The 23459-nt window shown below is 40.6% G+C and overlaps 3 protein-coding genes across 3 annotated transcripts; all 3 read left to right on the forward strand.

The window, feature by feature from the left end:
* The first annotated feature begins 77 nt into the window (after nucleotides 1-77).
* evc (EvC ciliary complex subunit 1) lies at nucleotides 78-6788 on the forward strand. The gene is made up of 20 exons (XM_026307067.1): nucleotides 78-257; nucleotides 338-451; nucleotides 611-697; nucleotides 886-1109; nucleotides 1223-1307; nucleotides 1422-1520; nucleotides 1606-1734; nucleotides 1870-2031; nucleotides 2152-2368; nucleotides 3374-3522; nucleotides 3800-3898; nucleotides 4029-4241; nucleotides 4365-4474; nucleotides 4637-4838; nucleotides 5003-5227; nucleotides 5358-5493; nucleotides 5762-5864; nucleotides 5960-6086; nucleotides 6196-6292; nucleotides 6375-6788. Exons 1-20 carry the CDS (start codon nucleotides 78-80, stop codon nucleotides 6518-6520), a joined length of 2904 nt encoding a protein of 967 aa, XP_026162852.1. The 3' UTR covers nucleotides 6521-6788.
* Nucleotides 6789-8548: 1760 nt separating this feature from the next.
* On the forward strand, nucleotides 8549-11830 carry LOC113130936 (major intrinsically disordered Notch2-binding receptor 1-like). The gene is made up of 3 exons (XM_026307934.1): nucleotides 8549-10549; nucleotides 11007-11225; nucleotides 11636-11830. The coding sequence occupies exons 1-3, from the start codon at nucleotides 8549-8551 to the stop codon at nucleotides 11828-11830; spliced, it is 2415 nt and encodes an 804-aa protein (XP_026163719.1).
* A 3429-nt stretch (nucleotides 11831-15259) lies between these two features.
* LOC113129738 (rac GTPase-activating protein 1-like) lies at nucleotides 15260-22777 on the forward strand. The gene is made up of 17 exons (XM_026305802.1): nucleotides 15260-15403; nucleotides 15747-15855; nucleotides 16318-16520; nucleotides 16701-16855; nucleotides 17054-17123; nucleotides 17264-17317; nucleotides 17501-17578; nucleotides 17688-17805; nucleotides 17948-18096; nucleotides 18240-18404; nucleotides 18491-18586; nucleotides 18695-18893; nucleotides 18999-19104; nucleotides 19325-19457; nucleotides 19563-19671; nucleotides 19818-19926; nucleotides 21364-22777. Exons 2-17 carry the CDS (start codon nucleotides 15771-15773, stop codon nucleotides 21437-21439), a joined length of 1905 nt encoding a protein of 634 aa, XP_026161587.1. The 5' UTR covers nucleotides 15260-15403; nucleotides 15747-15770; the 3' UTR covers nucleotides 21440-22777.
* The last annotated feature ends 682 nt before the right edge of the window (nucleotides 22778-23459 follow it).

Raw genomic sequence — 23459 nt, forward strand, 5'->3', positions numbered from 1 at the left:
TGAGAGAAAACACGGTAACAAACAACAGAGAGAAGCTACAGGATAAGTTCCCTGCACTTTGATGGGTTCACTGAAAAATGGCAGAGCAAGAACTGATAACTGGATGCGCCACCGATGTTGTAGTCAGTTTTCCCGAGTCACTGCACATATACACGGGGCTGCTAACAGCAGCTACAGTGTGTGGAGGGCTGTCGGGAATATTAGCTGCGGCTCTGTTATACGTCTTCTGCCTGAAGCCTTTGCTGCTGACGAGACAAGTAAGCAATGCAACAGCGCCCTGCTAACATCCATTCTTCCTCACCTCTCGTGTTTATTTTGTTCTGGATCATCCCATTAGGGCTACAATGCAAGGAGGCTCCTGGAACCTGATGATGGGGAACTGGACAACAACCAGAGTGACTGTGTCAGCAACAGCAGAAAGGAGGCTCCAAGTGGCACCACTAATGATAAAGTATTGGACTGTAATATATAAGGCATATATTAGCTACGTTTGTGCTAAATTACTGGGAATGGCAGAACACCATTTATGCTCCATTCATGGTTAAATATTTTTGGATGTTTATTAATTAACTTTACACTAATCATTGAAGTCTGTTTACCCATTGACCAGGAAAAGAAGCAACCACCCATGAACAGTGATGTGGCTGCATTTGCATCCAGAGCAAAGGTGGTTTATCCCATCAACCAAAAATACAGAGTAAGTCATTAATATACAGCATATTACTGTAATTACCATACACATCCTGCGAGATACACAGCAGCATTAATTTAAAAAACGAGTGTAACAACACAGTAACCTGTTGCAAATCCAGGTAGCCTATAAAGTTGTCCAAACAAGTTGCCCAAGTTCAATTCTTACCTGCATCCGTACACTGTACCTATCAGCCTTTAGCAGATGGAGCATCCAACCCATCATTACATGAGCACTCCAAGTTGCCAGCAGTGCCTAATGAGGAGTCATCCTCCTCCACTGAGGGAGAGTCTCTGAGCCAAGAGCAGGACAATGATGACAGCAGTCAGTTTATATCCTCCTCATTGGTCCCCAAGAGCCTACAGAACCAGAGCTTCACCAGGGTCTCCTACTACCCTCACACACTGACACAACCTGGGTAGGCACCAGGAGTCTTTAAATGTTAGATCGTCACCATAAACCTTAACCTTCCAAAATGTTTACATAGACCTGAATGTGCTATATGTGAGGATCCTCTTGTTGTCTCTGCAGTTTTGAAGGTAGGATCAGCCTTTACTGTTTGGCCTTGCAGGATATACAACAACATTGCTCTCAACTACAGGAAGAAAAATATCTGGTGAGTGTTTGTCATTTGTTTTATTGTGCACTTATGTAAATATGTGGTAACAATAGCAAATAAAGTAGTATAAATGGTATACTTACTTCTTATTACTTCTTTTTGATGCTATAGATTTTTCTTCAACTGCTGAAAATAATATTCAACTTCAGGTTTCCCAAACACAAAAATGATGCTGACTTCTCCAAGAATATTCTTCAAATCCAAGAAAAGGTAAAGCCAGATGTCTATCACTGACAAATGGTTTTTCCCACTGTTCATGTTTTTTTTTTTTGCCATTTGTCACTTGCCATTTTAGGAAGTGAGTGAACTGAAGAAACTGTTGGCAACAGTTCACACTGCTGCTGAGAGGAACGGTGATGCCCCCTGTACATTGGAGGAGATAGAGAGGGCTCAGAAAGATTTCCTTGAAGGTGGCCTCCAAATGGTAAAAATAAAGACAACCCACAAAGGAAATGAAATTTAACAACTGACCTAATACCAATAATATACATATAAGTCTGTGAGACCACCTTTTTTTACACTGACAGAAGGGAAACCTTATGTGCTTGTGTCTTCTTAGTCCAAAGGCTTCAGCAAACAGCTGGAGGACTTGTGTCAGCATCTGCTAAAGAAGACCAGCATTTTCTCTCCAGATGAAGCCCAGGACATGATTTTCTCTCTCATTCAGACTATTCTGTTAGTAGAAAACCACCTAGTGAACACACAGGTAGCAGATCTAAAGGTAAAGCAATACTAGTTATTGGTTGCCATATCATTCATTTGACTTCTTGACCCTTATGTCATCATTTGAAGAACTGGATGGACAAATGTTTCTAATGGGTTTTTCCCTGACTTCTCATAGAGGATACAGCAGAAGTTGCTGTGGTGGGAGGAGCTGACAGGGCTGCTTCAGTCCCAACCTGCCTTGTTAGGGTGGGAAGCATGTCTGAGGCACGGATTGATAGCAACAACCCTGGAGCAGCTGACAAGCGATGACGTCTTGACCTTCAGCCACATGGAAAAGATACTTTCAGAAGTTCACGTCACTTTAGCTGAAGGCCTTCAACAGTGCACTGAGGGTGAGTGAAAATGGTTTTATCTGAGCCAGTGGTAAGACCTATATACAATCAGGCCACCACAGACAAAAGATGATTGGAATTTTATAATAAGCAATTTAAGTGTTAAAGAAGGCAAAAAAGCAAAATAACTGTAGTAAGACAGTTATCAAAACTGTCCAAATGTGTGTGAAATGTGTTAATATACTGAATTAGGTTAAAGTGGCAGGTAGCAGTGGACAATGTGTAACCTACTTTTTAAACTTAAATGATGTACTCTCTCAAAAATAGACCATTTTCTGGGAATCCTCTTTAGCTCCCTAAATAAGGTCAGGTTCTTTCAGGGCAGCACTAAATATCATACCTCACAGACTCACACTGCAACACCTTTAGTGTATGAATATAGACATACTGCTGTGCTACAGTGTAACTAAATACAGGCTAACACTGTTTAAATGTTAATATGGTACATGTTAGTTTGGCAAGGACCTTTTTTCTTTTGGGAATAGTTTAATTTTATTTCTGCACTCATGGCCAACAAACAATATTGGTTCATTGGTTCATGGCGGTTCATGAGTCTCTTCTTTGCTCTTAGCAAGTAGCCTAATTAGACTATAGATTAATGTAGCCACAATGTCTTACGCTGTTTAGAGTTGTGACTGCTCTTTAAAAATGATTCTCCTCCTCCAACTGCTAAGAATACATGTGTAAACATCCTCTTTTTGGGGAATATTTTTTAATTTTATAATTTTATATAATTACAAACGGGTCTATAATAACACCTAGGTTGAGAATAAATAGGAACAGCAAAGTAAAATTTGAAAATTACAAAATAATAAAATGTTCTTTTCTTTTCTTTGAAGACTGTGTATAATTGAATTGGAACAGGTTGCAACTATTAATAATCTATTAAAAGAGAAAAAACATATCAATTAACATTTATACCATGCTTAACTTTAGAAATTGCAATTTTTGTGGTAATAGGTGACTAGTCCAACTCATCTAAAAGTTCAGTGTTTCATGTACCAGATTGCATGAGGAAGATAAAGGAGCTGGTGAATGACAAGTGCAACAAAATGGAGTCCAAACGGAAAAAGCTTCAGAAAAGCCAGATCAGGGAAAAGACCCGTGCCTTGGAACTGAGACAGACCCATAGTGACGTACAGCAGCTCACCAAGGTCAGAACATTTTGACATCCTAACTTCAATATGTAGATCAGGAATTACTGTTGCATAATAACTAGGGCGAGCAACTGGCTCTAGATTCCTGCACTTAATTAACTTTGAGATGTGATAACATAGTCATGATGGTTCATAAGTCTCTTTTCTGCTTTTAGCTTTACTTTTAGCTGTTATATATGTTAGAAAAAAAGATGAACAAGGAAAAGAAAAGCATAAGGCCCATGTAAAGCCACTGTTACTTGTGAGCTCTGCAAGATGCAACATTTTCCTCTAGGTATATCAGGACCTGCTGATGAAACACAGGCAACAGATGTCTGACTTGGAGTTGCAGCAGGAGAATAGGGTGGCTGAAGCCCTTTGTGACCTTTGGAGGGTAAGAGCTGAAATGCTCTTTACTTTATTTAGTGCATAAATAAGCATGTGTATGGCACCAGTGAAATTATATATAGAATTGAAATACTTGGCTGTCTGTTCTTACTTAAATATTTTTGTAACATCTCTAGAAACTTCGTACGTCCTGGTCAAAGAGACTCGGAGATCGAGCCAAGGATGTCTTCCTCATGTCTGTCCCTGCACAGTCAAAGCTCTCTGCTGAGAGCTGTGAGAAGCTGTGGTTGGATCTGGAGCAGGACCTGGCTGCACAGCTGCAGCAGGCAGAGTGCACTCTCAAGCTCCAACTGGAGGACATGAATTCTCAGCTGGATAAAGATGGACAGGTAGACACTATATGGATGCTTTAATGGTGCTTGGCAGCTTCATTCTTTCATCTTTTAAATCGAAGTTCATTGGCTTTTTGCAAGAGTTTTTCAATGTTTCTAACTGAGCCTTACTCACCCTAGGTGTGGAGCGAGGAGATGGCTCTGGTGCAGGCCTGTCTTAAACATCTTAGTGAACAACAGATGAAGATCCTGCGAGCAATGATGGCCAGACAAAGCTACACACTTAACAGGTGAAATGGTCATAAATTATTTATAGTATACTGAGGGTTTGAAACATTACGTGATGCAAACAAAAAATACATCTGCACTACCAGAATATGTGGCCATATCCACATATACAGCATTATTTTTATGAGTTACTCGGAAATAATGCAATATAATCTCTCACCCAGCCAAGTGTGGAAGCTGATAGAGAAGAAACATGAGCACCTGTTGGTGGCGGTGCAGAGATACTTTGTGGTCAGGCATTTCTGTCTGCACATGCTGAAAGAAATGCGGCTGTCCAAGCTGAAGACACTCTCTCAGACTGACTTCAGAGCTCTGCTAATGGAAGATCCCAGTAAAAGCCAGTTTTGTGTCAGTTCAACTCTCAAGGTGGGGAAATGTATTCTATTATTAATACATTCTTTTAAGCAATAAATAAAACCAAGTTACAAACCACAGCAAAATACAATATGTCTCCTCCTTATCACTTATCCAACCTAATAGCCCATGTTCACAGCAGACTGAACACTACTCTTGTCTCGTGCTGATCACAGAACAGCAGTGCCAGCCTAGCAGAGAGGCATCTGGGTCCAGAGAGTCAGCTGGTGGACCACAGCTTTCAGCAGGAGTTCCTTTCTGAACTAGAAACTGGGACGGAGCTTCTTCAGAGCCATGCACAGCTGGTGCTAGGTAACGCCCTCAGCCATGCTGTCCAGCAGATGATGGAGGCCCCGCCCACTGAGTCACACACCTTGCCCAAACAAGATGATGGCTTGAAAGTAAGGCTTCAGTTATTTGTAAGGATTATAATTCCTCTAGTCATATATCGCAAATTAAACTGAAATTCCTGTATTATGTTTGTTAGAATACTTTGTCAGATAAATGATAGCTTTTTTTCCCCTCGATTAGTGCCATCTGATAGAGACTGCGTCGGAAAGTGTGTACATGACCAAAGATTCGCTCACTGCGCTGGTCCAGAGCTACTATTCCCACCTACGGGACATTACAAAAAAACTAACTCAGGATCAGTCAAACGCAAACCAGGGTAAGATGACAATCACAACACTGCACAAGTTTAAACCTCCGAAACCCGTACATGGTGTAATTAGACCATTCTCTAGGCCCAACCCACAGTATATAATTTCAAGCTACTTAGCTCCTAACCCAAGCAAAGGGTAAATACTCGCCATCGTACCAACCGTACATCTATTTTATACCAATCTAAAATCTATGTTGTATACATTTAGGACACAGTTTTTACTAGACAGAACAGTACTAATAAGGTGATTTTACTGTTTACATTTTTCCTTCAGAGATTGATGAGAGGCAAGAAAGCAGCAGTCAGCTGAGCAGAGCCTTGCAGAGGGAACTGGTCAATTGGAGCAAAAAACCCACCTCTGCCGAGTTTCAGCAGAGGTATCTAAGAAGAGCTGGTTAATTTTTATACTTTCCATTTACAGCTTAAAATAAAAGCACAATTTGGAACCTTTCTGTGTTTTCTTGTATGTTAGGGTTGAACTTCACAAAAGGAGGCTGTTGGAACACTCTGACATGGAACAGGAGAACATATATGAGGAACTAAGGTGGAAAAAAGTAGCCCAAGATCAAGCCATGGAAAGGATCAAAGGACAGCTACTGGTTAGTATGCTTCAAATCTTCTGTACTTGTCTACTTGATGGTGGGTTTATGAACATATTTTCACCTCTGCAGTTATTTTCTTTAAGCACTACATTGATGTGTCCATTAGGAGGCAGAAGAAAGCTTCATAGCTGAGCTGGCAGCCTTGGCCCATGTTCCTCTCCACAGTCCAGATCCAGATCCAAGTGGTGAAGAGGATGAGGCAGGTAAGCGACCTTACCCTAGAAAATAAAACCATGTTTGCTCACTTCTCTGTCTCCTGTCTTTCATGATGTCATATTTCAACAGGTGATCAGACTACCACAATACTGGACTTGCTGGCCTTAAATCCAGCACTAGATCCAGCTTTGAATCCTTCACTGACTCCAACTATTGTAACTCCAGCAACATCAAAACCAAAGAAGAGAAAAGAACAAAAGTCTTCTCTCAGCTGAAATGTTGTTTACATACAGTATGCATGCAGCGGTGAGAATTTTCAAAAGAAAAGTCTAATTTTTATAATGAATGCCTTATTAAATACTACCATCATTTGTCTGCCGCTAGCATTTTTGTATTAAGCAAGATGGGTCCATTCTTAATGAAAAAGTGTACAGTCCATTCATGCTAATATTTGTGTCATCGAAATGCTGCCATAATGGAATGGCAAAAAGTTTTCAGCATGTCTCATCAAAGGCCCATTAAATACTGTATCTGAAAAGATTAAACGAGTAAATTATCTTTTGAATGAATTATTTATTATTCATCTTTTGTACTTTCTTTAAACTGCCATGCAGAGACTACCATGCTGTGGGTTCGACATGACTACATTATTATACTAGATCTAAACCCACATTGTTTTTCATACCACGACTCATTCACTGCATTGATTCCCAGTGTTTCCTGAGTACATGCAATGATGGATTTGCTTATCACTGAGTTGTCGGATGAATTACAAATGTCCATTCTCATTGTAGCAGAGTGCTGCTACTCACTGATGAAAGCCTTGCCCTGCTCTTGCTCTAATGGGGTTTTAAGTACAAGCCTTTATGGATGATGATGCAGAGTAATGGTGAAAAGTCTGGGAGGGCTGAAATCTGGCAGACAGCTCTGTGTGTAGGCAGCAATCTAGCAGGCAATTTACCCCAGACCTTATGGTTCGTTGTCAGTTTGGGGTTTTAGTAGTGTCAATTAGCAAACATCAATTTTTAATGCGCTCTTTATTTGTATGGCCCACTTGCACACCTAACCAATTATTGCTATAGCACCCTGAGAAAATACGCCTCTGGTCCTGACCCACTCACAGGCGTGACCTTCCACTCTCCTGCCATGCATGTTTTAGAAATGTGAATGCACTGTTGAAGTGTCATCACTGATCTGTGTTGAGGGGAAACCGTCTGGATGTATTTTGAGGTCCCTTAGGGGACTGCAGGGACTTGTGGGAAGATGACCTGGTTTCTAATTTTCTCCTCTCATGCCTGGGCTATGGGCTAGTCGCTGCTACAAACAGAGAAGCCCGTGGAAGGAGTGTGACAGTGGGCTGCGATGCAACCCGGATCACTTTGGAACAGGACTTTTATTTTGTCGATACCGATGAACGCAGGTGTGGCTACAAATCAATAAACAGATTCAGGTAAGTGGGGGGGAGGAAAGTCCCAGGGTCGCCTCCTAGCTTCGAACTGCGCGTTTATTAAGATGTTTATAACCCGGAACACTGTCAGGACATTGGAGTTGTCTGAGCTGACACACAAAATGCGACTTACTGCCGCTTTTATTTTAAAATTCCTTGTCCTGTTCCTGTTTTTAGGACGTTTTTAAATGCAGCTCGTTAACCTGGATATAAGTGACTGATGACAAGTTAGAATATTCAACAATACACCCCGCATTTGTTGAGCATGGCCGAAGGTGTTAATAGAAATGAGTGGATTAAAAACGTGTAGTGAGGTTGGGATGTGCGCAGTGTGACCGCGTCATCAGATCAGATGGTTGGTTATTTTAGGGCCTAAAACAAGGTCGCTTTAACAGCTGAAATGTAAAAGTCTACTTTGATTGTTATATACTTTCGACAAGTTACATCCTATTAAACAATATCAGATATAAAGCTCTCAGTGTATTATTATTACTATTATTACTACTTTCATGATAAAATACATATATTTAGGTGAAATGCATATAGCTGCTATGCAATCATGTTTATTGTTGTATTGTTAAAACATTTAACATTATTATGTTCCATTATTTTTGTGATGTTAAATCAGACTTATTTGTTTGGATCAAAGACAGACATTTGTAAAAACTTTCATTTTGATCTGGACACATTTGAAATTATTGGATATGAAAAGTGGCTTTTATATTCCCATGCTTTGAAATATCTAGTCTTCATGGCCTTTTATGTCATAAATAAATCACACTGAATTGCCTTGTTTTTAAAAGGTGCTATACAAATAAATCTGCTTCGCCCTGTTTTCCACCTCAGGTGAGCAGCCATGGCTAACCTGCAACAGGAATACCCCGGGGTCCTTCTCGGGATCCTAGAGGAACTGGCCAATATGCGCCAGTGGCTGACGTTTCAGGACCTGTGTCGCATGGTCAGCACCCGCTTTGACCTAGAGCATCTCATTGAGCTCAGGAGTTTGTTGTTTGCTGCTGCCAGCCGGGACCCCTGTTTCCCAGCCACTCTCTTCAGAGACCGGGTTTCTGCTAGAGGCCAAGGGCTGTCACCAATAGGTGTCGCTGCTGACATTGTAACTATCTTCAATCTTATTCAGATGACGGGTGGGGCTACTGATGACAGCCAACCAATAAGAGCCCAGACGGTCCTTCCTGTTGACCAGTCCCCTGGCCCCAGTCTGCCTGGAATCCACCAGCTGAATATTTCTGGTCGAGAAAGAGTGCGCACCCACTCTGACTCTAGTGGAAGACCTATTGACCAGCACTTACTGTTTCCAAAATCTAATTACTCTGTGCGCAAGCGAGCAAGTCTTCCCCCAGATCCTATCTCACTTGTGTCCTCCCCTCCAATCAGGGCAAGGGCTGTGTCTTTCGACCTGCCTCATACAACACTCTTATACCCTAGTGGTCAACTCCCAAGTGAGATAATGAAAAATATCTACTTGCCTTTGGAGACGGACAGTGAGTCTAGTGGAGATTCTGCGCCCATGGAGGTATTTGAAGCTGAACAGGGATCGTCCGTAGACCAGAAGAGAAGCATCTTTAGGAAGGACTTCCACAATCAACCACCTCTAATACCCCAGGTGACTGTTAGCGGTGACTCTCCCAGTCCCAACACGGAGAAGGGCTTCGACAATCAAAGCCTTGAAATGATCCCAAATCCTTATCCATCACCAACAATAGTCCACCAGTCCCCAGAGCAGAGGACTAAACACGAGAGCCTTGATGACCTGCAGGACTCAACTTATTTCGGACCTGGATCAGTCCCAGAGTGGTCCCCTCGTCACCTCCAGCCACCAAAGACCAAGCGGCCCCTCTGGAGCAACAAGAGTCACAGTCTAGAGGACCGGATAGGCTTGGACAGCACTGGGATGGGGATAGAATCACAAGGGGGGCAGCTTCCAAGGCGGTCAACACCTGCTATCAGCAATTTGGGGTCTTCTGTATGTGAGAGTCGGGATAGTGGATTGCAAAGTGGAAGTGAGGGAGTCAAGGCTCAGGGGACCCAGACAGATCCACCAGACCCCAGGCGCCTCCGTAGCCTGGTCCATGCTGATCGCCTCTCCTTCATGACCTCATTAGACGACCCAGAGTTTGGTGAGGATGACATTAGTGCCATCTTTCGTTTCTTGGATGACATAAGCATGTGCGGTTCCACAGGAGTCCTGCACCCCAATGATGGATCAGGGGCAGTTAACCAGGACACGCCTGAGGCCAGACGTGGCCGTTTAGGTCAGCTTCAACGGCTATTCCACTCTCTGGAAAGCAGTGATGATGGGCTGAAGGCCAGCGTCTGTAAGCTTCTGCTCCGTATGAGCCAGATAGAAAGACAACTGGAATCACTGAATGATGTAAAGGCGGAGATCTCCCAGGTGCTGTCGGCTCTGCAGCGCCTGGATGAAAAGATCCAGCAGCCTCTCAGTGGGGGTGGACAAGACACTGGTGGGCGATGGCTGGAACCTCTCAGTGGTGTCTCGTCTTTTATGAGCCATCCTGTAACTCCTTCCGAATCATCAGAGCCTCAGCCTCTGTCTGTATCTGGGCATCTGTTTCCAGGGACAAGCACTAGTAGTCTGGACTGGAGCCGATGGAACACTCCTGGGGAGCAAAGGGAAAGCAGCAAAAGTCAGGTGGATTCTAAGGGGGGGAAAGAAGGGAAGAAGGATGCGTCATCTCGCCGTGCCTCTAAAACCCAGCCTGAAGAGAAAAGTGCCTCTGAGTCTAAACAGCTGAATGTTTCTAACTCCGCAAGAGACTGGACAGTGTCGTTCTCAAAAAATAAAGATGGCAAAGCTTCATATGGAAAAGCTGGACAGGTAAAGTATGTGCATTTTATTTTCCATGATACGTGAATAAATAACTTTTAGATGTGAGCATCCATTCTGGAACAGATTCAACTGTAATCCACTATGAAGATAAAAATACAGTATTTGCAACATCTGTCTGTGCTGTGTGACCACAAAAATGTGTTAGGCTGGCAGCCAGTCATGTATTCTGCTGGGTAGACACGCGATTATGTGGTTGGTTGGCAAGATAATAAGGCCACTTTGTGGAATATTGGTTTAATCCATTACAGCATATAATGTTTGATCAATAACACATTTTAGTCATTCAGATTAATTTATACAGATTTCTTATATTTCACCACATGTTTGGTGGTGATATTTAGCTTTAGTATTTTTAACTGCCTAAATTTCATATTGTACACAGGTATTGTTGAACTCTATATGCAATACATCCAAAATCTGTATATTTGGCCCATTTCCCTTCCAGGCTGATCAGTCAGGCAGCACAACTAACCTACTCTCCCAAAAGTCCTCCAGTCTGGTGGAGCAAGTCTTTAACTCATCCCTGTTCCGCCACAAAGACAGCAGTCTGACAGGTGGCCTAACCTCTGGGAAGATTTTGGACCCTAGGTTGGCTGAGGGGAGGGGAAGGCCCATCTGGACTGTAGATGACAGAGAGGCTCGAATCTCCCCTCTGGACTTACAGGTAAAAATTATAGTTTTTTTTTTTTACAGGGGCTACAACAGTAAAAACTTTAAATACATTCTATTTCCTTAAATGGCTCTTACATTGAGTGAGGGGGTTTTACTGATAAATTACTAAATCAGCTATGTTTTTTTTTTATTTATTGGCAAGATCTATATATTTCTGGGTATAACTTTCCTAGCATCAAATATATGCATTATGCAGACTTTAAGAAAGTGAGACAAGTAAAATACAGGTTAGTGTCTCCAATAAATGATGCATAACAAGAAAGATCATGAATATCCCTTCAGGGATTACTAAAGTTTGTCTCACATCATCTTATATTTCAAGAGGTTAGATCATGAGTTGTATTCAATCTATTTTTTTTTAGATTTGTTCTAAAATATTGCACATTCTATCATATTCCCCAGGCCCAGGAGTCTCTGAACCCAAACAACATGGAGTTCTGGATGGACGACATCTACACTCCAGGCTATGATGCTCTTCTCAGGCGTAAAGAGGCTGACCTGCGCCGGGCCAAGATCTGCAAGCTGCTTGCACTCATTGCCACAGCAGTGACGATCATTCTCATCATTGTCATTCCCATTTGCACCATGAGCTCCTGAAGGCTCTGAAAGACAGCCCACATTACAAGTTTTCATTTTATTTATTTATTTGTTTATTCTCACTAGCCATGTGCTGTGCAAGGAATCTGCATGGAGATTAGTACATGAGAGTGTGACACAAGAACCCTAAAGCTGGATCAATTAGCATACAGTACCTCCTTACATTTCCCTGCATGCAGTGACATTATTTATGACTTCAGAAAAACAGCACGATTTGAACTGTACCTTACTTTGCAATCACTGATTCACTACATACAATTACAAGTTGTAAGTAATCTATCATGCAAATTTTTTTTCACCCATTTAGTCAGTTATTTCATGATTTCAATATTTCAGTCGACTGCTAAAGGACATAATTGAAGATGGTTTTAATACAGAAAATACTCTGCAAGCATATGCTAAAAACACTAATACTGAGCCAATGCAAAAGAGTCCATTCTTACTTATTTCAACTGCTTATGAGAAACAACACTGTTAAAAGTACATTGAATGAGCTTCAGTCTTGAACACTGCCTGACTGTTTGTTGCCATTCCCTTGAGGACATTACAGGGCTTATTTCACTTCTATGTAAGATAGTAGTTTTATAGTAATGATTTCTGTCAACAGGAGTGTTTTTATTTTCTTTTAGTTGGAATGTTCTTGTACATCCTTTAAGCAACAAGATATACTACTTAAACAAGCTTAAATCAATAAAAATATTTTTGTAGAGTTCCATTTTTCAAACTGGAAAATATGAGCTGTTAATCCACTTATGAATGTATTTGGGTTGTGGAACACAGTGTTTACCAAGTGTCAGATTTCAAGAAATGGAAGATGAAAATGTTGATGATGTTTTGGCCCTGGAGCAATGAAGGAATGAGACAGCCCTTTCCAGTAAACACTCACTGAGTGGGAGATACCCCTTGTAATTCAATTGATGGGATGTTTGAAGTGCACCTAGGCGCATTATCTTTTCACTATACTCACTTGGCCCGAGCTTTTCCACATACCTGCAGACTCACTTAGCACCAACAGATGCATCTAGCCTTTCACAGACGATAAAAAGTTTGATGTGACATTCCATTTTGTAAAAACATCCTGTTTACTTGGGAGACATTTTACTTAAACTAATGTTTGGTGCCAGACTATGAAATCCATATGGAGGGTTTCCACACTGTTCCTCCACTACAACTACTACCTTTGGAAAGCTTAAACACCTGACAACACTTCAACAAATGGGCAATCTTCACACTTCAAGCATTTAGTGTAGGGTTTATGTATTGGATTACATAACAATTTCTAGGTGTTCTGCCCACTCCTACATTGCTAGATATGATTTTCTATCTGTTCAACAATTGATAAGCACCTTTCTGTATGGGGTACAGAAATGATGCACATCAGCAACAAAATTATATCAAAATGCTTGTTTTGTATTGTCCAACCTTTAAACTTTGCTTTGTGCACACAAATATGTACAGGATGAATAGGTGATGTGTCTTGCTTCAGTGCATCCTCCTAAGTAGATATATATCTGCCAAGTGTTTCCCACGAGGCCTTTTGTGGATCCATTATCCTTCCAATGGTGCCATGGACTAACACTGTAGTCAGCACATTCCCTGGGTTCTTCCTCTGAAACTTCTGTGCATAAGAGCCTCCTGATCTTTTTTCCACTCCTATGCTACTCTTATGAAATTTGGATCTTGATGTTGCAGTATCCACATACATTTTACACAAACTGCTAAAACTCTTATTCAGGTAAAGATACTGTCGTAAAAATGTTTGCAAATGAAAGAAAATATGTGCTGGTATTACAGTACAAGTTAGAGGTGTGCAACACTTTATTTGATTGTTGGGGTGTACCTTCACTTATGTTGCCTGTCTGAATAAACTCAGCTAAGTGGTAATGTGCCTTTTACAGTATGTTGTCTGATTTTATAAATAAAAAATAAACTTTTGTTAAAACCATGCATGTAATGTTACAATGAAAAAAAAAAGGAAGAAAAAAACGTCTCCTAAAAGGCACTTCTCTGTTCTGTTGCAAGTTTAATTATTTCCTATTGTTCAGTTGCTGAAGTGCTGAGTGGACTGCACTTGCAGATAACAATTGCAGTCCACTCAGTTTAAGAAAAGGCAGACAATGACCGGTGTAAAAAGAGAATTCTGGCAATTAAATGATTTGTGCTTGGTGGAAATGTACATATAGAGATGAATAATTGATGAAGATAGAGAATGTATATTGACTGACAAATCCTGTTATCTCAAGTCAACTCTAATGGACCTGCAGTATTTAAAAGACACACACAGTGTTCGGCAGGCAAGTGTAATGCAACATCAGACAGCCAATACAATTATTAAAAAAATCATACAGGCACACAAAAATCTTTTGTGATCTATTGTTGGGTTGTTTTTAATGTGCTATAGATGCATAAATGTAAATTGTTTGCTGTTAGTTTAGTGTCTGTTAGTGTGTTACTCTTGTTTATTGTTGCACAGCAGAGCTGCTGCTGTACCTAGATATGTCATCTGTGGCTGATTAATGATGCTGTTGTTGCCTCCCATGTGCCAGGCCCTTGACAACAAGACAGAACGTTTCAAATTTTACACATAATTTCACCATAGTGCAATGCAGTGCATAGTGTCATATACAGTATGTAAGGAAAACTAAGGGTATAGACTCTGGGCTTACTCCCCTCACGCAAACCTACCTTTTATATACACAAACTATCTTAGATATTAAAGTTATACATGTATTAATAAAGATGTTTATAATGCCAGTGTAGATATTTTGAAGAAAACGCCTGCAGAATTTGAACCAGACATTTGTATTTAAAAGGATGCACTGTTTTTCTACACAACACCTGAAGGAATGAACTAGGATATTCCAGCCAATATAATGTAAAGTAATAATATAATATGTTATATGGAGGACTTCTGGATTCTTGAAATGGAAATTCACGTCCATGAATTGCTAATATATTAGACAATAGTAAGAGAGGCAAAAAAGAAAACACAAAACAAAAGTAAACAAAAAATAAATGAATACATCAACTAAACAAAGCATTGAAATAACAAATGTATGCATGCATGGTGATACAATTTTGTAAAACATTTTTAAAAATGTAACCCTCAGTTATTTCATTTATGGAAGGTGTCTTAATTTCTGTATATGGTGCACACAGGTCACAGTCATTTAAGGTCAGCTTCCTATAAGTATTATGTATTATACGTATTATGCTATAAGTGTTTGTTTTTTACAGATACGACTCGGGATACTAGGGATACCTTCTCGTGAATTGTGGTGAGACTGCAGGAGATGTTTGGAGCCCTGTTGTGGGAACCAAAGAAAGATTTACACCCTCCTGCAGTTACAACTCCGGTTGTGTGGCGGCGGTAGAGAGCGCAAAGATCCTCCGCATCACACGACGAAGAAGAAAACCGGCGCTGATTTTTGAACTTTGATGGATGAATAAAAAAGTTTTTAGACAGGTGTGGCTGCGCTGCTGCTGGGACTACACCAGCTAAACTCTGTTTTTAACACCGGAGGTGGTCGCATTACAAGTCGACCACACTTGCATAAGGAAAATATTGCGCAGGTAAGTAATTTGTGTGTTTTTCTGTTGATCAACGTACGAGCTACCGAAGTCAACACAAATTTGCTAACGTAATTGTTAGCATTCCGATAGCTTCAGGAACCACGTTGGATGTGGCGTAATTGAGCATGAATGGAGCTAATACGTGTGTAGTTTGGTTTGAATACATCAGAGACATAAGTAATGCACACTTAGTTGGTTTCCTTTGTACTAGCTATATAGTAGTTATCGGTTTATTACACATGGTTCGAGAGTAACTAACTACTGCTCATTCACCGCTAACGTGAACAACAACAACAACAACAACGTATATGGCCTTACTAATCCAAGCTAATGTGGACTTTAGCAAACCCAGCTGCAGTAAGACACAATGGAGTCGTCAGCGCTAAACCTGCACAACCAGTTCCAGAGTCTGAGAGCCCAGGTGGATGGCCTGAATGAGGGCATTGAACCACGTAAGTTATTTCCACACTTTGTTTTGGTATTCGTCACATCTTTACGATCTTGCCAGAGAAAAACAACGGAGTTCAAGTTATTATGTGGCCTCGGTGCTCTCGTTAGGCTGGTTACTGCTACTGAGGTTGGTGCGTTTCATGCTGTTTCAATCCCCAACATGTATTAAGTTGGTGCAACCATAGACGATGGATACAGTAGCAGTGCTGAGTATACAGGCACTGCTTCTGTACGTAAAGGCTGACGCGGATAGGACAGGCACGGAGGCTGAAATAGCTGTTTGATTGAAGTAAAAATCTACAGCAATTCATTTCCATTCTAACTAACAATAAAGCCTTGTTATCAATGTGTTTACAGCAGAGCACTAATTTGCCAGTCTAATATTAACTACTACCTAAAACAAAAATAGTATAGGGCACAGCAGCAGTAGCAGAAACAATGTCTTTTTCTATTTTCTTACTTAGAGTTCCTCCAGATGGCAGTGAACTTTGAGGAGTGCCGTAAAAAATGGCTGCATGCTGGTGAGGAGCTGGTTTCCTGTAAGGAGATGCTGGCTAAAGCACAGACTGAGAGGGGAGCGCTGGAGGTCAAACTCAAGCATGCTCGCAACCAGGTGGATGTGGAGATCCGCCGGCGGCAGAAGGCTGAGGCTATCTATGAGAAGCTGGTAAGTGTAACAGTGTTTATAGATTACACTACCTTTACTTGTATATGAGCTATAGTACTATATAGATAAGAAATTCATTATTCATTCATTATAAGTGAAGAATGTCTGTTTGTACATTTGATTGTAAGCATTTTTGTCTGGGCCTGTTCCTGCCCAACTGCTGGTTTGTGGGTTCAATAGGAACGTCAGCTACAGCTGATCCGGGAGCTGCTGATTTCTGAGAACAATGCTAACAGCGTCCACCTGAGTGAGGAGCAGCGCTCAGCCCTGGCCTTCCTCAGTACCCACTCTCCAGCAGCACAGGCTGCTAGAAGCAACCTCAACTCTAGTCGAAGGTCAGATCCTCTTTTTGGTTTGAGTGGCATCATTTTTATTTATTTCATTATTTCTTTACCAGAGATGTCTGTATTTGAAATCTGACTTTCTATATTAAAACTTGTATAATTAAACATTGGTTTATTCTTCAACTAGCCATGGACACAGAAAGTACTTCAGACAGGAAGATTAAGGGTCGTCTTTGATCTGTCTTGCAGGTTAACAACTATTGATGAATCAGCTTCTTTGCTGTCAGACATCAGCTATGACCAAACGGATGACTCTCTGGTATATTATCCTATTTTCTTAAGAGGTTCACTGTATTTTTAGCATATTTCATAGTGAAGTGGTGGGGTGCAATGTTCAGTAGATGACATAATACTAGACTTTTCAAGCACTAATGGTCTGTTACTCCACTGTTCTTGTAGGACTGGGATTCCTCTGCAATGAAGACTGTGAGACTGCGGAAACGCCAAAAAAGAGTGAGTGCTGCCTTTACCCACATTTCCTTCACTTGCCCTGATGATAAATTATGATCATTTGTTTCATGTTAGAGGTCTCAGCCATGTTTTGCATTCACAAGCACAAATCCATTTGTTGTACAAATTATCATTAACCAATTCATACCATAAAAAAGTGTCTTTCAATTCCAATTTAATCCACAGCGATCCTCTAGAAAACTTGCTGAGGTTCCTCCACAGGCTGTGAAGAAACCTCGCTCCACCGGACGCACATCAGATAGGGTAATGCTGACCTCTGCAGCTAAAAGTAATATATAGCATTAATGTGAAAACAGCTTTTGTCTGCAAGACAGTGTGTGTCATTTTTTTTTATCTCTCCAATATTATTCAGCCGAATGAGTCTATCGTGGCCAAAACTATCATCACTGTGCCTGGGGATGGCGGTGCTGTCGAGGCTGTCTCCACCATTGAAACTGTGCCTTACTGGACCCAGAGCCGGAAGAAGAGTGGTGAGAGTTCTTTAAGTTTTGTTTATGAGGCTACACCACAAAAATATTTTGACTATAAAACAGGGTGTGGTTTAAATTTTATTTCTGCCATTTGAGCTTTTAAACTGGTTTTTGAATTTGACCGATGTGATTGTGTCTACAGCTGGTCCAGCATGGCGTAACACAACCACTACAGACCAATCTGAGACTGCCAGTGAGGCTCCCAGCACAGCAGTCTCAGATTTCCCAGCCCAAGTGCAAACCCCCAGAGCTAACGGTGGAGGAAAGAAGCACAATTTCACCCCCAAAACAGTGAGTCTATGTACTTTTTATTGTGGATGTCAAGTGTTTCACATTTATACTATATTTCTAACTTTTTAGCACTACAGGCTGGTCCATCTTGCGGAAGTGTAGTCCACAATCTCTATCTGAGCACTGTTTCCACTATCATTAAGGTGATCAAGTCTGAGTTCTGTGTGCCATGTGGAAGGAGAACAAAGTTTGGCAAGGTGTACCTTCGTTGCCAGGATTGTAGGGTCGTGACACATCCAGAGTGTCGTGAACGCTGTCCCCTGCCCTGTAATCCCACAGCTGTTGGCACTCCCATCAAGAATACAGAGGTACATGTCTCCACTCCATATAATGCCCCTTTACCTTCTATTACTGACAAGTTGCCTACAAATAAATTGCTGTGTTTGGTGTCTAGGCCACACTGGCTGACTTTGCTCCAGCCACCTCTCCAAAGATCCCAGCTCTGGTTATCTACTGCATTAAGGAGATTGAGCACAGAGGCCTACATGAGGTGGGACAGACTTTTCTTTAAAGACATTGTTTACTTTAATTAGTTGTCTCATTTAGTAGTAATACACAGACAGCCAGGTCATGACAGCTGCTTATTGCCTTGCCCCAGGTTGGCCTGTACAGAGTCTCTGGCCACGAGCGCTTGGTGAAGGAGCTGAAGGAGAAGCTGATTAGAGGAAAGACTCTGCCTCCGCTCAACAAAGTAGAAGACATTAATGTCATTACAGGTGTCCTGAAGGACTTCCTCAGAAACCTTCCAGAGCCACTGCTTACCTTCCACCTCAACAAAACTTTTATGAAAGCAGCTGGTATGTCTCTAAGAGTCGCAGAATCATGTACAGGAGGATTTATCTTTTCATATTGTTATTTGTCGTTTTCAGACATATTAAATGACAGATGTTAATGGTTTTTAGAAATCCAGGATGACGACAACAGTCTGGCCATGTTGTACCAGACCATCAATGAGCTGCCTCAACCCAACCGAGACACCCTGGCCTGCCTAATGATTCATCTGCAGAAGTAATTTTTATTAGTGGCAATTGAACAGAACCCTTTTCTTTCCAGTTTGAATCCCATTAGAAGCAAAAAAACAAAAATCATACATGTAAACCAGAGACTTTTTCTTAAACAGTGTAGTGTTTGAGACTCAAGTGGACAAGCATGTTGTAAACCTATAACATCTCTGCAGTGCAGGTCAGCTTTCACTTTTGAAGACTGGAAATTTCTGCTCTTTTCCTAGGGTGTCTCAGAGTGTGAATACCAAGATGGATGTAAACAACTTGGCCAGGGTGTTTGGCCCTACTCTCGTGGGACATGCTGTTCCTGACCCAGACCCTATGACCATTCTGCACGACACTAATAGACAGCCAAGGGTAAGATTTAAAAGTGTACAATTTAAAGTCTGCTGTCTATAGATACTTGTTCATGTTCATACTTTATAATCTACTTTCTATCTACTGGACCTTTTTGCATTGTAGGTTATACAGCGCTTGCTCAGTATTCCAGCAAGCTACTGGGGGCAGTTTGCCTATCCAGATAATACCGTCATGGACAATGCTCATCACACTGATACTCCAGACTACAAAGGTAAATCACAGAGTCACTGAAAGACATGCTGAAGTAAGTATGAATAAGAGTTGCTCTAATTCAGGGACACAATAGACAGACGAGAGATTAAAACCAACCAACTTTCAGCTGTCTTAAATTAAGGATGCATTGCTCTTGATCTACAGTGAGCATACTGGGACCACTGACCACTCCAGAACACCAAACGATATCGAAAACACCTTCCTCCAGCTCGCTGTCCCAGCGCATGATGCAGACCTTCTCCAGCACCACCATGTAAGCTCAGCCACATGACACTATTCTTAACAAAGAGAGTAAAGGTGGAATTCCATTTAGCTTCTTCAGTCTCAGGAGCCTGACTCTGTCACACTGTTGAATAGGACAGAGCCATTGTTAATGTTTTTAGTAACACTGGTGCTTTTCTTGCCATGACATATCCAATATCTGCTGTGAAAAAGGCATTTTAGTAACCTATCAGAGCCTAGCTAAATTCAGTTCTTGGCTAGAGAAGCAATGTGATCATTTTTGTCAGACAAAACTGACATTAAAGACACTGCACAAAGGGAATTACACTTATTCTGCCAGATTAGACCTCTGCTCAGGATGATGTTAGTCTGAGAAATACACGAGGTAACCAAAATCAATACACTAATAAAATGCTGAAGGTCCTACCCTAACAGCTGCAAGCAAACTAACAGGAGGGAGAGTCCGCTGTCAATCAAGCACCATCTCAGTAAAGATCTAATGAAGTGAAAACACCTGTGTTGGTAGAACAGGGGAGTGTGGGGCCATTAATGTGAAGGCTACAATACATACGATGCATAGGATAGCACCAAATACATGGCCTTTCATTCAAACACTCCCTATGCAAGTATTTAATTACAATGATGTAGGTTTTCTACAATAATAATTACAAGGATCATAAGTGGAATGGCATTATTTCTATGAAAGTTGTTTACTTTCCTTCTTTGTGATTAAATAAAATATAAAACAGGAAGCTGTTGCTGACAACCAACAATTAACATAAAACTTTGTGTGTGAAAAAACAAGACATTCCCACCATTCTTATTAAATTTAACCTTTAACTGACTGATTTCTGCCTGCACAGCCAAAGATGAGGAGCCTATAATGTCAGTCAGCACTTCTGTTAAACTGGCCAACTGTTGACTGCAGGAAAGTGAAAATGCTGTAGTTTTTGTGTTCTGCCTGCTTAACAGCTGTTGAATTGCTTGTTGCACATACTGAGCATTGTCATCTTAAGTAAAACAACCTTGTTTCTACACTGCTGTGTGGCTGCAGCAAAGCAGAGCTTGCAGTCAACTTTTCTTCTGTTGACGTCACTTATAGTAAAATAACTGCTGAAATGTCTCCTCCTGCACCCAACTATCTGCTCCACTAATCTGAAGGTTAACATAATGTTTCTGTTATGTGTTAGCATTTGATTTTTATGAGTACAAGTACTAGAGAGCCCAAAGAGACATTCTACCAGCAGTCTCACATTAGTTTTAAGATTTGAGCTGAAAGATCCATCTTTATGTCAAATCACTAACAATCAAACGAAGCTAAGTCAGTTATTCTTATATCAAGACTCGATATCCCCATTTGCCTCTAAACACTCTTCTTCAGTTGTGCTGGTTATTGTTTGTTAAAATTAAAGTTACTAACTTTCAAATATCACTGTCTGCTCCTCCAACCCCTGACCCCAACCCATAGATTTGGGAGCAAGAGCAAAGCATCAGCTGCCTCAAACCGCCAGGGCAACTTCTTCGCTTCTCCACAGCTGAAATAAGAAGAAAAAATCCACAGCTGAAATAAGAAGAAAAAAGCTAAAGCATATTGTACTTCAGAGTTACTTACTGCAATAACTGAATATATATTCACATAATCACATTTTTTATTGAAGAATTTTAACTAGATTTTTTTTTCTTTGAAAAGATTCTGCACCAATGTTTAAATTGTTTTTACAGATTTGGTCATTATTAATTTATTATTGACCAACACTGGTCACCTCTGTGATTGTAAGAGGTTTAATGGTTTTAATGACCAACCAGCCAACCATGCTAAATCAATTCAAGGATCATTGATTTCTATCAACACTTGGCATTGATGTTCATAAGCTGTGTAGTCATTGGTGTTTGTCCATCTTTGAACCTGTGGTTGTAGCTACAGTGACAGAGCTTCACAAACACACATGATACACAGCTGGACTGGATAAACCAGGTGGATGATTGGCCAGTGTCTCTTTGGCTTTTGGCTATGGTTGCTTTGTCATTGTCCTGTAAGCTGATATCTATTTCCTAATTTAGAATTTAGTTTTATATTTATGTTGATTATGTTATATATCATAACAATCATGACTTATGTACTTTAGCAATACTACAATGTAAACACTGATAATGAATGGGAATGTTGCATTTTGCACTGTATCTATGGAGCAGTCTTAGTGCATGTATTTTCTACATGGGAATACATGCCACTAGAGGCTGCTGTTGCACCACTTTTGTCATCCAGTCCTTAACCAATGTGAGGAGCTACTGTAAATTATGCACCTAACCAGTCAGTATTCCTGACACTCCATATTATCAACAGATCATTAGAAACACTTATTTCTTTAATATAGGAAGCTTTTATTAATACTGTCTCTCTCACAAGCTAAATCCATGTGGTCATCATAAAATAAAAATCTGGTAAAGTCTTTTGTTTATGAATGTTGCGGTCACTTGCTTACATAGTCACTGTTTAAGTATTTGGCTCTACACTATCTTTCTAGTCACCAGTAATGTACAAGGAGTGACTCTTTGTCTAAGTAATGTCTCTCTGCTGCTCTCTCTACTTCCAGATTTCAGTATGATGATGACATGGATTCAAGTTTATTTGATTATGTAGCCAAGTTTTGCACATAATCATTTGGGAAAGCCATTGTAATGTGCATAGTTTGACCTTGTTACTCCCCTTTAACTATGTTTGTATTTTATACATTCTTGAACATTTATTCCATTACGTGGTTCTTTTCTCTAATGACACATTGTCTAACTGATGTAGTTGCTTTCACCAAAGATCTTATGGCCTGAATGATAACATTCATTCCTTTAGCTTAGCTCAAAAAAGATTGCACAAAAGTCCATGGTTGAGCTAAAAATAAAACATCAAAAGACTAGTTCTGTCTTGGTGGGTGTTGTTCATGCATGAGGTGGGCAAGTGTGCTGAGGAACTCTGCTGAAATGAGGCTGTAAAGTATGTGAGGAATACATGCAGTAAGTGTGGGCTTTGTTGCTAACAATTCAACCAAAAAAGGCCCATACCTGTGAGTATGTCATTAATGCTGCATTCACATAGTTCATCCATTCACATGCTTTAGCTTCATTTTCCTGCTGTAAATTGAATGTTGGCTATTGTTATTCAAGCTCTTCAATGAAGGAGCAAAAACAGCAGCAGTTACTCCAAAGCCGATGTGGCACTGAATGATAATGCAATTTGGCTCATTGTTCCAATAGTCATTACAGCTGTTTCCATAATCTGTTGGGATGAGTGGGCAGGCGATGAGGTCCAACATTATTATGAATTAAAGCAGGGATCATTTATACATCTTATAATTATTCCATTAACAGTTACTGTGGAGAATGCTGAACCCCCTGCCATACAGTTTCTTTTTTTTAAGGGGGGGGGCTCATTCAATGCAAGGCTTCATCAACACATCAGGCCTTTTGAGATCTAAACCTAGCTCTTTGGGAAGACATCAAAATATAGTGAGCAGATTTTATCCAAATGAGTTTGTGTTAACCCTTCCTTTCTTTGTCATACACACAAAG

Source organism: Mastacembelus armatus, chromosome 5 (genome assembly GCF_900324485.2).
Source record: "Mastacembelus armatus chromosome 5, fMasArm1.2, whole genome shotgun sequence".
NCBI classification, from domain to species: domain Eukaryota; kingdom Metazoa; phylum Chordata; class Actinopteri; order Synbranchiformes; family Mastacembelidae; genus Mastacembelus; species Mastacembelus armatus.